This window comes from Octopus sinensis, linkage group LG25 (genome assembly GCF_006345805.1).
Source record: "Octopus sinensis linkage group LG25, ASM634580v1, whole genome shotgun sequence".
NCBI classification, from domain to species: domain Eukaryota; kingdom Metazoa; phylum Mollusca; class Cephalopoda; order Octopoda; family Octopodidae; genus Octopus; species Octopus sinensis.
Genome location: NC_043021.1, coordinates 2,036,301 through 2,050,408, shown reverse-complemented (window position 1 = coordinate 2,050,408; position 14,108 = coordinate 2,036,301). Strand labels below are relative to the sequence as shown.

General features: G+C 36.8%; 1 protein-coding gene across 1 annotated transcript in view; it reads right to left on the bottom strand.

The window, feature by feature from the left end:
• LOC115224213 (ubiquitin-conjugating enzyme E2-17 kDa) overlaps window positions 1–14,108 on the bottom strand; it is a 59,708-nt gene that overhangs the window by 14,766 nt on the left and 30,834 nt on the right. Inside the window, exon 3 of the mRNA XM_029794992.2 lies at window positions 95–126. Within this exon, the coding sequence (XP_029650852.1) occupies window positions 95–126 (32 nt within the window). The remainder of the gene's footprint in view (window positions 1–94; window positions 127–14,108) is intronic.

Here is a 14,108-nt window from a genome sequence, read left to right as displayed (position 1 = left end):
ATAAGGAATGCTCAACCTATTTTCACAAAACTCAACATCAGAAAGCAACAATAGTACAAAAATGTTCAGAGAAAAGAGAGTAAAAGGTACTTACTGGACCCATAATGGTAGCCTGCCAGTGAAATACTGCAAGAAAAAAATTAATTAATAAAAAAAATTTTTTTTAAATGCTTATTTGACAACTGTTTAATATCAAAAATGTAACCTTAAATATAATTAATATAATGCTATTTGAACAAAATTATAAGGAAAACATTTCAAATTTATACAGAACAGAATTAGCTACAGATTCCAAAAATCGAACAGTAATGGAATTGTTTATAGAAACTTCTATTGAATCAAAATAGGAATTGTTAGTTTATCTCATGACCAACTGAGGAATTGTGTTGCTGACTAAATGATTATGCAAATGTTTTATCAGCATCATAAATATGAAATATCTTTGAAGATTTTTTTTTCTACGGTCATGTTGTCAGTACAGTTGTTGTATAAAGCAAAACTGGAATTTACTGGTCAAAAAATTTACAGGCCAACTGTATTACATTCCACTGTATATAAAAACCTTCAAACTGCTTTCAAAATCGAAGGTTCTCTATCATTTGTAGAAAGGGGATCAAGGGATAGCTATGCAGATGCCAAAATATCTCCCCTCCACCAACATATAAACTAACAAATAATGATAATGATTATAATTTTGGCACAAGACCACCAAATTTGAGGGGGAGGGAACAAGTTGAGTACATCAACCCCAGTATCTGACAGATACTTATTTTTTCCATTCTTGAAAAACAATGAAAGGCAAAGTCAACTGTGGTCGAATTTGAACTCAGGGCATCAAGAGCTGGAAGAAATGACACTAAGTATTTCGTCCTACACACTAATGATTTGGTCAGCTCACCACTTTACTACTACTACTACTACTACAAATAATAATAATTATCTTTTCTACTCTAGGCACAAGGCTCGAAATTTTGGGGAGAGGGAGCCAGTACACAACTGGTACTTAATTTATCAAGCCTGAAAGGATGAATGGCAAAGTCGACCTCAGCGGAATTTGAACTCAGGATGTTAAGACAGACAAAATACCACTAAGCATTCTGCCTACCAGGCTAACGTTTCTGGCAGCTCACCACCTTACTAATAATGATAACAACTCTGCCTAACTTTCTCTTGATTTCATCTAAACTTCATATCGTATCGTTATTTTGCTGTTCTCCCAACTACCAATCGCTGGTGTTCCATTTCATCTACACACCTGTACCACCACACGACCAGGGTCACTTACTAAAACTAATCTGTGCCACCAGGTAAAAAAAAAAAAAAAAAAAGCAGATGTTAAAACGAGTAATACTATGGTATAAAGCTGCTCAACGAAGCACGTTGGAGCAACCCTTTAATTAACTCTCACACCTTTAATCAGAGAGCATGTTGTACACTCCACTAAGCTCATCATACGGCACACTGTTGCAGAAAAAAGAACAAAAACATGGCATTTGTGTCTAGTCTGTTTGTATATTAACAGAATCTATGTTGGTGGTGACAGTAGAAGGGAGATAGTTAAAGTAGTTCTCAGACAGGAAGTGGGAGGTTCATGAACTACAGATTTGGGGTCTAGTGTGCTAAAAGTATTTTGCAGTTATTTAAGTGTTTGTCAAGATTAAATAAAAGAAATTTATATAAATAAAGAGTTCCCGTATCTTTGTCGTATGCTGTTTGAACATTTAAAGTTTGTAGGTGACTGGGTATGCAAGTTCTAGAAGCTACGAGGATGGATGGTGCAACAATATAACTGTCATTTGTCAAGTTAAGAAATATGATGAAATATTAACCTCAAGTGGTTTTAATTTAGGAGTAATAAATCTTAAGCAAGAAATCAGATCAATGTTAAATTACACTAGAGATTGTACAAGATTGGATGAGGCAGAAACAACATTCCGAAAAGATTTGAGAATGAAAACCAAAAAAAAAGAAAAAAAGTGCTTTAAGATTTAATGTTAGTAAACCAAACTGATGAAGGACATTAGGTAGAATAGCAAAAATAATTATAATTATGTAGAATAATAGAAAAAAAGTGAAGATATCAATTAGATTTTAAAGTTTCTTCATAAACAGGTGTCTTTCACTTGAAAATCAATTGACAAACTTTGTAAAACAATTAGGTTTAGAATGTTACAGGAAAGAATTGCTAAATGGATTCTTCAAACTCAGCCAACAGGTAGGACCTAGGGGTAGAGCAAGAACAAAATGGTTGGATATTAGTCCATAGACGCAGTTGGTCATCCTTGGGAATTGAGCAGAAAACTGTAATGATGGCAGCTACTTATTTGATATTACAAGAGGATGAGTCTGAGGACTACCCCCCACAACCCACCCACCCCTGGAATAGTGGGTGGGGATAGATGAAAGAAGCAGCAGGAGATAATACAAGATGGTACTGTGTTGGTGGTACTAATAATATCTTTCATTCAATACACCAAAGCACTTTTAGCTACATGAATAAAGAATAAAGTTATTGGTGCTACATCAAGCATTTTTAATCCTAGGAGCAGATATTTTACAAGTGGATATCAACTGATTACTGGTTATTGAACAGTGAATTTCTAACCTATTTTCAAACAGGCAAACACGTTGCAAGTATATGCAACATCAAAAAAAAGTCATCCACGAGTGAATTATTTGTAATAAAAAGTTTTAAAATAATCATGCAGAAACCACTTTTATCATTCACAAGCCTGTAAGGAACCCTCTTTTTAATCTAAAATAGCAAGATGCTCTCAAATCACAGCCTACCAACTTAAAAAAAAAAGACAGGTGCTGAAAAGTTCCTGGCCCAACCTTTGAGTCCTTTTACAGGGCTTAGAAAATCTGAAGGACTGCTGTATTGAGTGCATGAATCTAAGAATATGTTGTATAAAATCATAACCGACTGATCTTCCTGTATTTTCTTAACCCAAAGCCAGGAACTTTTCAGCCTCACCCCCTCGTACTACATTAGTCAATGTTAACCTAGATATATAACAACATGGTCATGACAAAAATAACTTTAAAATAACATTGTTTGGTTTTTAATGACAATGCTGATGATTAAATGTTGCTTTCTGTTTATCTAATCAATTATAATTCAAAAGAGTATGGCATAATGCAATTTTTGGCTGTCCTATTAAGGTCACACAATGAAAAGTCACTTCATTGAAGACCATTTTAGAACAGAGTATTTTAATTTCCATGCATCTCCTCTACAGCAAAATCCATATTCCTGTCCTCTCAACACCTGGCACAAAGCTACCTCTCCCATACTGTATACACGCCACTTTCAAGGGCTCGTCTCGCAAGCTACTGGTAATCTCACTAGTGCCGGTGCCATGAAAAAAAGCACCCAGTACACTTTGTAAAATGGTTGGCATTAGGAAGGATATCAAGCCAAAGAAGACACCAATGCAGTCCTCTGGCTCCCTGGATCCTATCAAATTGTTCAACCCAAGCCAGTATGGAATGCAGATGCTAAATAATGATAATACTATACTTACAAGACAAACTATTAACAACTATTTCATTATATCATCTCTTGTGAGGAGTAAACAAAAATGTTAAGCACACAATTCAAGTGTGATCGTTACCGCATCGCCTTACTAGCACTTGTGCTGGTGGTATGTGAAATATTCGAGCGAGGTCATCGCCAGTGCCGCTGGACTGGCTCCTGTGCAGGTGGCACGTGAAAAGCACCATTTGAGTGTGGCCGTTGCCAGTACCACCAAACTGGCACGTAAAAGCACCCACTACACTCTCGGAGTGGTTAGTGTTAGGAAGGGCATCCAGCTGTAGAAACTCTGCTAGATCAGATTGGAGTCTGGTTCGCCAGACCTCAGTCAAATCGTCCAACCCATGCTAGCATGGAAAGCGGACGTTAAATGATGATATCATCAAGAATTGTCCGACAGCAGAAACTTTAAATGGATTTTCCAGTTAACAGCTGTTGAAGTTGAAGACTTAGAAACTGATGCTCACTTTGCTGTGAAGATCTTGGATAAAACTGGCAGCAATATTGTGACCTTTTTTTCAGTCAAACCAGCCGTGGAAAAACTACTGAAAGGGCAAATCAATATATCTACCATTTGTTGATGAAGATCAGGAAAACGACTACCACTGGCATTTTCATAAGATGTCCAACAAAAATACTTCTATCAGCAAGTTGGTGTCACAACCAATCAACAATCAAGTAAAAATGGTTTTGGCTGGTAAGACAGGTTACATGTGAAAACAAATCCTCTACAAAAAGGAGACGTCCATAATTAGTTCCCTCAACAGCACAAGAACTGGACATTATCAAACTGGTCGCAAATCTTGTAAGATTAATCAAAATTTAATTTGTTAACCTTCATGTCTTACAGGAGAATTTCGCCCAGAGTGCACAAATCTGACAGTTAAGCATGATGGTGGAATGGTTATGGTTTTCAGGATGTTTGTCAAAAAAAGGAGGCCAGCCTCATACATCAAATCAAGAGCACCATAAACAATGCAACTTAGAGGGAGGTCTTGGAAAAGTCAATTTCAATTGCCAAAAGTGATATGGGCCACACATTGATTTTGTTTTAGCATGATGACAACTAGAAACACATTGCAAGAATAATGAAGGAATTCATTAGTGACAAAAACAGGAACAGTCCAAATATAGTAGGGGTCAATATAATCCCAATATTTAAATCTGCACAATGGAAACAAGTTGCTATGAGCATTGAAAAAGGAAATCCAAAAACTGAGTTAACAGAATGATTATATTTAACAAACAAAGAGAGAGGCAATTCACAATCTTTTCTACTCTAGGTACAAGGTCCAAAATTTTGGGGGAGGGGGCCAGTCGATTAAATCAACCCTAGTACGCAACTGGTACTTAATTTATCAATCCCGAAAGGATGAAAGGCAAAGTCAACCTTGGTGGAATTCGAACTCAGAATGTAAAGACAGACTAAATACCTATTTCTTTATTACCCACAAAGGGCTAAACACAGAGAGGACAAACAAGGACAGACAAACGGATTAAGTCGATTACATCGACCTCAGTGCATAACTGATACTTAATTTATCGACCCTGAAAGGATGAAAGGCAAAGTCGACCTTGGCGAAATTTGAACTCAGAACATAGCGGCAGATGAAATACCGCTAAGCATTTCGTCCGGCATGTTCACGATTCTGCCAGCTCGCTGTCTTAGGAAATTCACAATAATGTAATCAAACATATGATTTCAATACCTAGGAGACGAAATTCCATTTTCAGAAATTTTAGTTACCTGACCGACTATCAATGCTACACAATTATATTTTTCACCATCTTTATCATACACAATTATATTTTATTGGAGGGGAGAGAAAAAAAAAAAGAAAAAGGTTTTAAATGGCCTAAAATTAAAACTCAATTTGCAGTGCTGTTGACACTATCAGTATTTATATTAGGCTAAATAAAAATTTTCATATTTAAAAGACTTTCTATTCATATGTAAATAGGATTAACATTAAATAGGATTAATATTTAATTACCAGTACAACACCAACTTTCTGGACAATGATGGTGCAGATTACTTCATTATCCATAGTAACTTACAAGCAGGAACTTCAAATTCCTGTGGCTACCAAACTAGTTTACTAATTACCTTACACAGTACAGTATTAATAAACTTGTATCACTTATTTCATTTATGTAAATCTGATATTTAGTTCTGAGTGTGTTGTCTGAAGTGACCATTCTTGATTCAGGAATGATCAGTTATTTCGGAAAGCCCTTGGAACCAAATGTTACAGAAAATTGGTGTTGTATGCGTATTAGTATACTCTTGTCTTTAAGTGATGCCAATGTGTGTCTGCTCAACCAGGGATGATCTGTGACAATAACTATTTAATCAACAGAGGTAAAGCAGAAGTTACTTCAATTTTAGCTTCCTTATTAAACATTAGGCTCCATAGAATTTGTTCATGTGTTTATGGTCTTAATAGCATGAGGCCATGGATTGAACATCTGCAATACAATAGCTCTCCAAGTATTTTTTTTCTACTCTAGGCACAAAGCCCTAAATTTGGAGGGAGGGACCCAGTCGATTAGATCAACCCCGGTACGCAACTGATACTTAATTTATTGACCTCGAAAGGATGAAAGGCAAAGCTGACCTTGGCAGAATTTGAACGTAAAAACAGATGAAAAACCGCTAAGCATTTTGCTTGGCATACTAACATTTCTGCCAGCTCACCACCTTCAGCTCTCCAAGTATTATTTCATCTACGATGTTCCACACTTTCAGATCTGTTCAATATGTGTGTATTTGTTCTGCTGCAAAAGACAGGCATGGTTCAGCTGAAGAGACAGTGGCTATCCAAATCCCACTGACTTGTGGTCACACTGAGATAGTTATTGCTGGGTTACAATTAGGCAATAAGGAGTGAAGAAAGAGGTGGTTGTTCATTCCCAAATTAACCCTGATCAAGTAGATTGTGATCATGGACTTTCCAGCTGTGACCATCCAGTATCTCCTTTCATCATCTGCTTGTTCCAGTCATTGGACTACAACCATGCTGAAGCACCTATTTTTCTAAATTCTGGTATTTATTCTAACAGTCACTTTTGCCAAACTACTATCTTATGAGGGACATGAACAAACCAACACTGGTTGTCAAGTAGGGGGAAAGAAACACACACACACACACACACAAGAGTTTTTGTCTACCAAATTCACTCACAAGACATTGGCTACGAAGTTTCTAGAACTATATTACACAATGCTTTTATTTTTCTTTCTAAAAACTGCCGAGTATGACATGAGGAAAATTTAGCTGCTATTCTGAGCAGACTGAGCAACAATCAAGAATGACCAACTTAAGAAAAGGTAGAACTAACAAAAGAAATGCTTGTGTGATGCAAGAATGCCACAATAGTATAAAAGCTCTTTTGAAAGCAATAATTTCTCCTTGTTAAAGAGGACACCTGGGTTTGAATCAAAAGGTTACTTTTAAAACATTATTCAGACCTAATGAAGACAATTACATTGTAAATCTAAAGAGAAACCAGAGCAATGCCAAAACTTTAAGCAAACAATTAGAAATATTAGCATAAAGTCGATTTGCTTAAGATTTATTGAAGAATTAAGGAAAAGCCCACCACTGAAATTTATTACGGAGGGAGTGAGAAGTAACAATATTAGCTAGCCATCAGATAAATGTCCCAGCAAATTCAAAACACTAGTTTCCGAGCAGCTAATGCGGAAGCCTCTTTGCAATCACTTGATTCACTAGAAACAGCATCCAATAGGAGAGAATACATTCTGTGTACACAGTTTGGAAAGGGGCAAAGATAGGCAAGACAGTCACACCCAGAATGAATCAGAAGCGATGTTGTCAGGGATCAAAGCAACATGTACTAGTGTTCAAAATTAGGGGCTTATTTCCTTTACTAGAACTACACATGGTTCCTTTACCAATGGTGGAAAGGAAGGAAAAGTAAAGAACATTCCATTAGTTTAAAAAAAAGTCACAAATTATGATTACAGTCATAGCGTAACTAGAGAGGAGCAAGGGGGCATGTGTCCCCAGTGTTGATGGGGGAGGGGGACACCTCATCAAAAGCGAGAATGATGAGACTTTAAACAATTGTATTGTATTTTTCTTTTTTATTACATCTCATTTCACACATTAGATTTTTTAATGTTTCAATTGGAGAAGCAGATGCATTGAACAGCTAAAATAGGGTTTCGTAAAAGTAAACATTCAAAAACCATATTTTGGATTACAGATGGTACCAAACTGGCAGGTAAATGAACCCTGTTAAAGTATTCATCCCTAAAATATTGCTTTAAAACATTAATTACTTTCTAATAATTATAATATAATATCATAGATTTTGTAAGGGGGAAGGGGGCGTTGTAGCTTGCCCCAGCAACGCCACTGATTACAGTGACCACAGTGGTCTGTGGAAAACTCAAACCCTATTGCAACTATTTCGATGTAACTAAGCAAAGCACATTGTCCCGAGTAATGACCACTACACTTCAGACAATATTCAACAACTCACAATTCATTCGCAATATCCTCCCACTTATATTGGTGTTTGAACCTCAAAGGTATGCCCTGGCACTTGCCACCATCTATATCTCTCTCTTCCTTTACTCAACCATTCCATTTATATTCTGATCCCCTCCTTTGTGAATATGCCTGGCACTTTGCCACCATCTCTATCCTGCTGTCTCCCACTCTCTCTCTCTCTCTCCTGCATGTATTTCCTTTGCGGCAGCGCACCTGTTTCTGTCTTCATTCCTGATCTCTCTCTGACCAGGTAACCTTGTGCCTCTATGGCAAGACACTTTTTTCTGTCTCTTTGTCTCATAATCTTTCATCTGACACAAAATCACCTCTGCCAATGCCCCCTTCCCCCTCAAAAGGATTTTTTTTTGGTCTTCCGAGTACTTTGTGACCCTGTCAGTGCAGGTGCCACATAAAAGTACCCAGTCCACACTGTAAAATGGTTGGCATTTGGAAGGGTATCCAGCTGTAAAAATTGTACTAAAACTGACCTTGCTTGTGCCACGTAAAAAGCACTAAGTCCACTCTGCTGAGTGGTTAGTGTTAGGAAGGGCATTCAGTTGTAAAAATCCTGCCAAAACAGTTACAGAAGACTGGTGCAGGCTCTTATCAAACCGTCCCACCCATGCCAGCATAGAAAGCAGACATTAAATGATGATTATAAATACGACCCAAATTCAAGCTTAAATAAAGAACTCACCCACTACACAATACATAAATTATTAAATAAAGAATACAATATAACATTCAACCTCCTTTAAGTTTGCTAAATAAATCAATAATCAAGTATTTCCAGTGACTAATAGAGGTGATAGGCATGGAGAGCTTGGTGAAATAATTTCAATCCACAGACTACTGAGAATATCTCCCTCTGGGAACAAAGAATGGGAGCCAGAAGTGTTACTAAAATTAAGATTTGGTAAGCCCTACTCCACCAAATTAACTGTCTTCCCCTAAATATATGTTGGCCATTATGATTGTTTTGGTTTGTTTTGTTTTGTTTTGTTAAGGAAGGATCAGGAGATACCAACTGGAAAATAGCATCTAAAAGAAAAAGACAAAAATAAATTATCAGAGTCTCATTTGTAGCAGAGACTGAATCAAGTACTGCATTGTAAATAGAACACCATTCCAATGGTGTTTTGCACAATTCATTGTTTTAGGGAATTTCCCACTTCAACACAAACTGAGATTTCTGTTAATGCAGACAGCTGAGGAAGTGCCAGCTAGAGAAAATAGTTCTTTCAGACCCCAAACAATGTCTGAAGAGGCAATATCCACATTGGGAAATACAAATAGGTTAATACAAGAATTGATTAGTCTTCACCAAAAGCTACTTATGAAAACAATTATGATGCTCTACAAAAACACATATTCAATGGTACACTCTCCAGATGGCAATACAAATTTCTTTGAAATTGTTGCAAGAGTTTTACAAGATGACACTTAACACCCTATATCTTCATTTGCTTGGATTATTCTCAGAACTTCTATCGGTACCATTAAAGACAATGGATTCACACCACATCCACGAACGACCAATAGATATCCTACCACAAAAATCACAGATGCAGACGATGCTGATGATTTTGTGCTACTTTCTGATCTAATAAGCCAGGCAAAAACCCATCTCGATAGACTTGAACATTCAGCCGAAAGTATCAGTGTACATGTTAGCTCTGACAAAACAAAATACATAAGCTTAAATCAAAATGGAACAATCAAAGCAGTATCTAGCACACTGCTCAACTGCAGAGAAGAATTGACTTATCAAGGTAGTAAAATCTCCAGCTGTGAAAGCAACGTAAACACACGCATAAATAAAGCTGGTTTCAAGACACCAAAGTCTCACAAAATCCAAAAAGGTACATTTCCACAGACTGAGGAACATTTGCTGAGCAATCAGATTACGCTACCAAATGCTTATTTATTCTCAATGTCTTGAATTAGTTATGCATTATCCCATAGCTTTGAGATTTCAATGATGCAACTATTTGTAGAATGACATAGGGTTGGTGTAAAAGACCGAACCTGGCCAGTTTGAACATGAAACAGGCTGAATGTCTGGGCCAGATATTTGGTCAGTTTAAATGCTGAAGGGGTTATGGTGTTGACTGACCATACTGTAAAGTGTAAGTTTCAGTGTGGAACAAATTCTGCCGTCCTAAATGGGTTTTTATGAACATCCTTAATTAAAAAGGAAAATTTTGATCTCCTTTACATAATGCAACAACCACCATCTCACCCCCAAGGTGACTCCATCATAAACACATTGGAAAAAATCTATAATCTGGTTTGAGTAGAACAGTATATTTCAGACAAGGCATTAACATATTCTTTTCTACATCAATAAAAATTGTTTATCATCATCATCATTTTCCATGCTGGTATGGGCTGGACGATTCAACTGGGGTCTGGGAAGCCAGGAGGCTGCACCAGGCCCCAATCTGATCTGGCAAAGTTTCTACAGCTGGATGCCCTTCCTAAGGCCAACCACTTTGAGAATGTAATGGGTGGTTTTTTTATGTGCCACTGGAGCTGGCATCAACCACGATTGAATGGCACTTTTTACGTGCTACCAGCATGGCAACTAGTCAAAGCGGCACTGGCATTGGCCACATTCAAACTATATAAAAAAAACAAAGGATTCTCTAATATAGTATTTTGTCTTGCATTAACAAGATTAATCGTAAATCAAATTTTCTGTTGATTCACAATGAGAATGAAATAATAGGTAATAAAATAAGGTAATAAGGGAATTGGGAAAGTAGCAGATTTCGTTAAGGGGCTTTCTTTTTCTGAAAAAACATGTCACCCATTCACTGTAACAGACTGGCAATCCAATGATCTTTTCAACAGAAATGCCTTCAGATTTCAGCTGGGATCTTCCTAAGAGTTACTCCATACAATGATGTCATGCTAAATCAAGTTTATTCCAGGAGATAATTCAGTTCATCACTTGTTGAAAACATGCCAGAATATTCATAAAGCCAAATGGGAGTTTTGTATACTGAGAGAATAGTTCCAAGGTTTAAAAAGCAGTAGAAGGACAGTCTTTAATAATCACCAGTGGTTGTTTCATGTTGACCTTGCCAAAATAGGAAGATATGTTTGTTGCATTATAGCATATATATTAAATCATCAATGATAGACACTGGAACAGCATCAAGAAGAACAAGAATGTCGATAGTGGCTGAGAAATCAATGAAAAGCTATCATTTACAACTTTCACTTTTTTGTTTGTTTTTTTTTATGACCTAAGCTCTCCACAGCGAGTTACTGGATTTTAGGATGCCTTCTTAGGCTGGGCAATTTATTTCTTGCTTTATAATTTCATCACAATCATTCATAGAGTACCTTCAAGCTGATATGGCAACAGACAATTACATTTCGTAAAGAGTATAACTGGTGAAATTCTTAGGCAAGCAATGTTTGCCAGCACCAAGGAGGACAGGAGGGCTTCTGGGTCATTAAATTTAAATAGCACAGAAGATTGCTTGATCATGAAACTGTCCCAGTATTTGATCTGAGCAGAGAGAGAGAGAGAGAGGGCATAACTAATATCAACTTCTAATACTCCCATAATTCAAGAACAAAGCTGTGTAGAACACATCAAGTTGCCTTTGAATAGTTTAATGACTAAATCATTCCACTTTGCAATGTCAGCACTTCCAATGTCAACCAAAAACTCATTGATTAACGGTTAATTACAACATCAGTGAGTGTACAAGACAACAGAAGAAATTAATAAAGCAGAAAAAATAAATACATATAGTTCAATTGGTTTATATTGGTGGCCTAAGTATTTAGTACAGGATTTACAAAGCATAGGAAAAAGAGTTTTTCCTTCAAGTGTGTGGGGGAGGGGGCATTTCCACCCATCAAATACTTCTGGGAAGCAGCTGCTGAGAGAGGTTCCCACTTATTGTGTAGCTGTGTGACTGTAGCAATGGTTATGAAGACATCTTGACAATAAATGCTGGCACTAATTAGTGAAAAGCCCAATGCTATGGCTTCTAAAACTGCTTTCCAAATCTAGCGTTTTACTATTAAATAGTCCAAGTCTTAGACCTGTTGACGTTATTCCAGAAATAAAAACATCCTTTATTGAAGGTTTTGTTAATAGTTCCACAAAAACTACCTTTAAGCTACATTCTTTAGCCAGTAAGTTTCTTGGCTTGAAGAAAGAGATCCTGAGATTTAATTGCCTATTTGTCTCCAAGTGGCAAACAGGTGTTTTGCAAAAACCTTGTTCATCGGTTTAATGTGGACACCATTTAAGAAATAACTCAGTAGTAGTTACAATCAGGAGCAAATTTGAATATTTTGTGGGGAACCAAATTAAGAAGGAGGTATTCACTGGGAAGATCAAGGATACTTGCAAAAAATGTCTAAACAGTTGTAAGCAGTGTTTGAATTCCAGAGAAGTTGATAACAATAGAGAAGGTGTTGAGCTAAATTTTTTGAGAAACAGAACCATTTATACTGAAATTGTATAAACTGTCATAAGAAGTAATGATACTAACAATTTTATTGAACAATTAACAACTCTCAACTTAAGAGAAAGCAGTCAATCACCACACAAGAAATACTCATTTTCAAAGAACACAAAATTAGCTTCACTCCTTCTTCATGGATATTGAGAAGTAGTTTTGCTGAAAGACTGCGCTGACATCCAACACTTACACTCTAACAAATGACCAAATGTATTGCTTGAAAATAATCATTTGTCAAATAGAAAGGAAAAAAATATTTCAGTAAAAATATATTTTTAAATGCTTTAATTTGTAAAGGAGGGAGAAACAAAAAGCTAACAAAATACAACAGAGGGGGCAATTGGAAATAAAAAACAGTATCTGATTTGTCAGGCTTGCTACCACAGAACCAAAACCTTTGTCTTTTAATGGTTTCAGTCATTAGATTGAGACAATTGCCTTCAAAGATTTAGTCAATAGTACTGACTACCTCAATCTGGTACTTTAGTAATTTCTTTTTGTCAAACTACTAATCCATTTTAACCATCCTAGGTTAAAGTCTACTTTCCCACGCTAGCAGGGATCAGACAGATGTCCTTCCTGCTGCCACTCATTTCCAAGCAAGATAATATTCCCAATGACCAGACATGGTCACAGAAGATTTGCAAATAAACACACTGCTTGCATGGCAGTGAAACTCATTTACAACTGCCACATGAAGTCAAGGCAAGGAAAAAGTAACACATTCGCATCTATATACATGGTCGGCATCTTTCAACAAATTTTGTCAACCAAATCCACTCACAAGGCTTTGGTCAACCCGGAACCATAGTAGAAGCCACTTGTCCCAGGTGCCTCGCAGTGGGACCGAGACTACATGACTGAGAAACAAACTTATTACCACACAACCACACCTATTTAACCATAATTATGAGCCACCATTCACAACGATAATTTTTTTTTACTGCCAGCAAATTTACATTGATTACCAATCAGATCAGGACTGAGCTGCTCGGATCACTCAGCACCACCACAAGACTGATACCAAACCCTTAAGACTTGCAATTCACTAACAGTTACTCTCACTTCATCAGGCAGCCACATAGCAAAACAGTTCAGGTTTTTTTGTTGTTTTTTTTTTACCAATAAATGAACTGTGTGAAAGTATTTTATTTATATATTTGTCAATTTAATCATGATAATTGAGCTGCTGAAGCACAGAAGATGAAGTACTGTAACATCAGTTACAAATTACTAAACAGCTGCTAGCAGCAACACTGTTTCCCCAGAAGAGTAACAATGAGACGCAACAAACAGCCAAAGAAAGGAAACACAGTCCATTAAACAAGTGGAGCAGAGTTACGTTGTCGTCAGCCGAGGAGGAGAAAGTCTTTTGTAGCATGCTATGATGGCAACATTGTGTTGTCATTGATACAAGATAAAAGAAAGAATAGAGGTAGGGTTCAGACAGAGACAGGTATGGTGTGAACAAATTAACAGAACAATGGATGGTGTGAGCAGTCCCAACAGTCATTCAAGAGTATTTGAGAGTGAGAAGAATCACAAAACCTTATG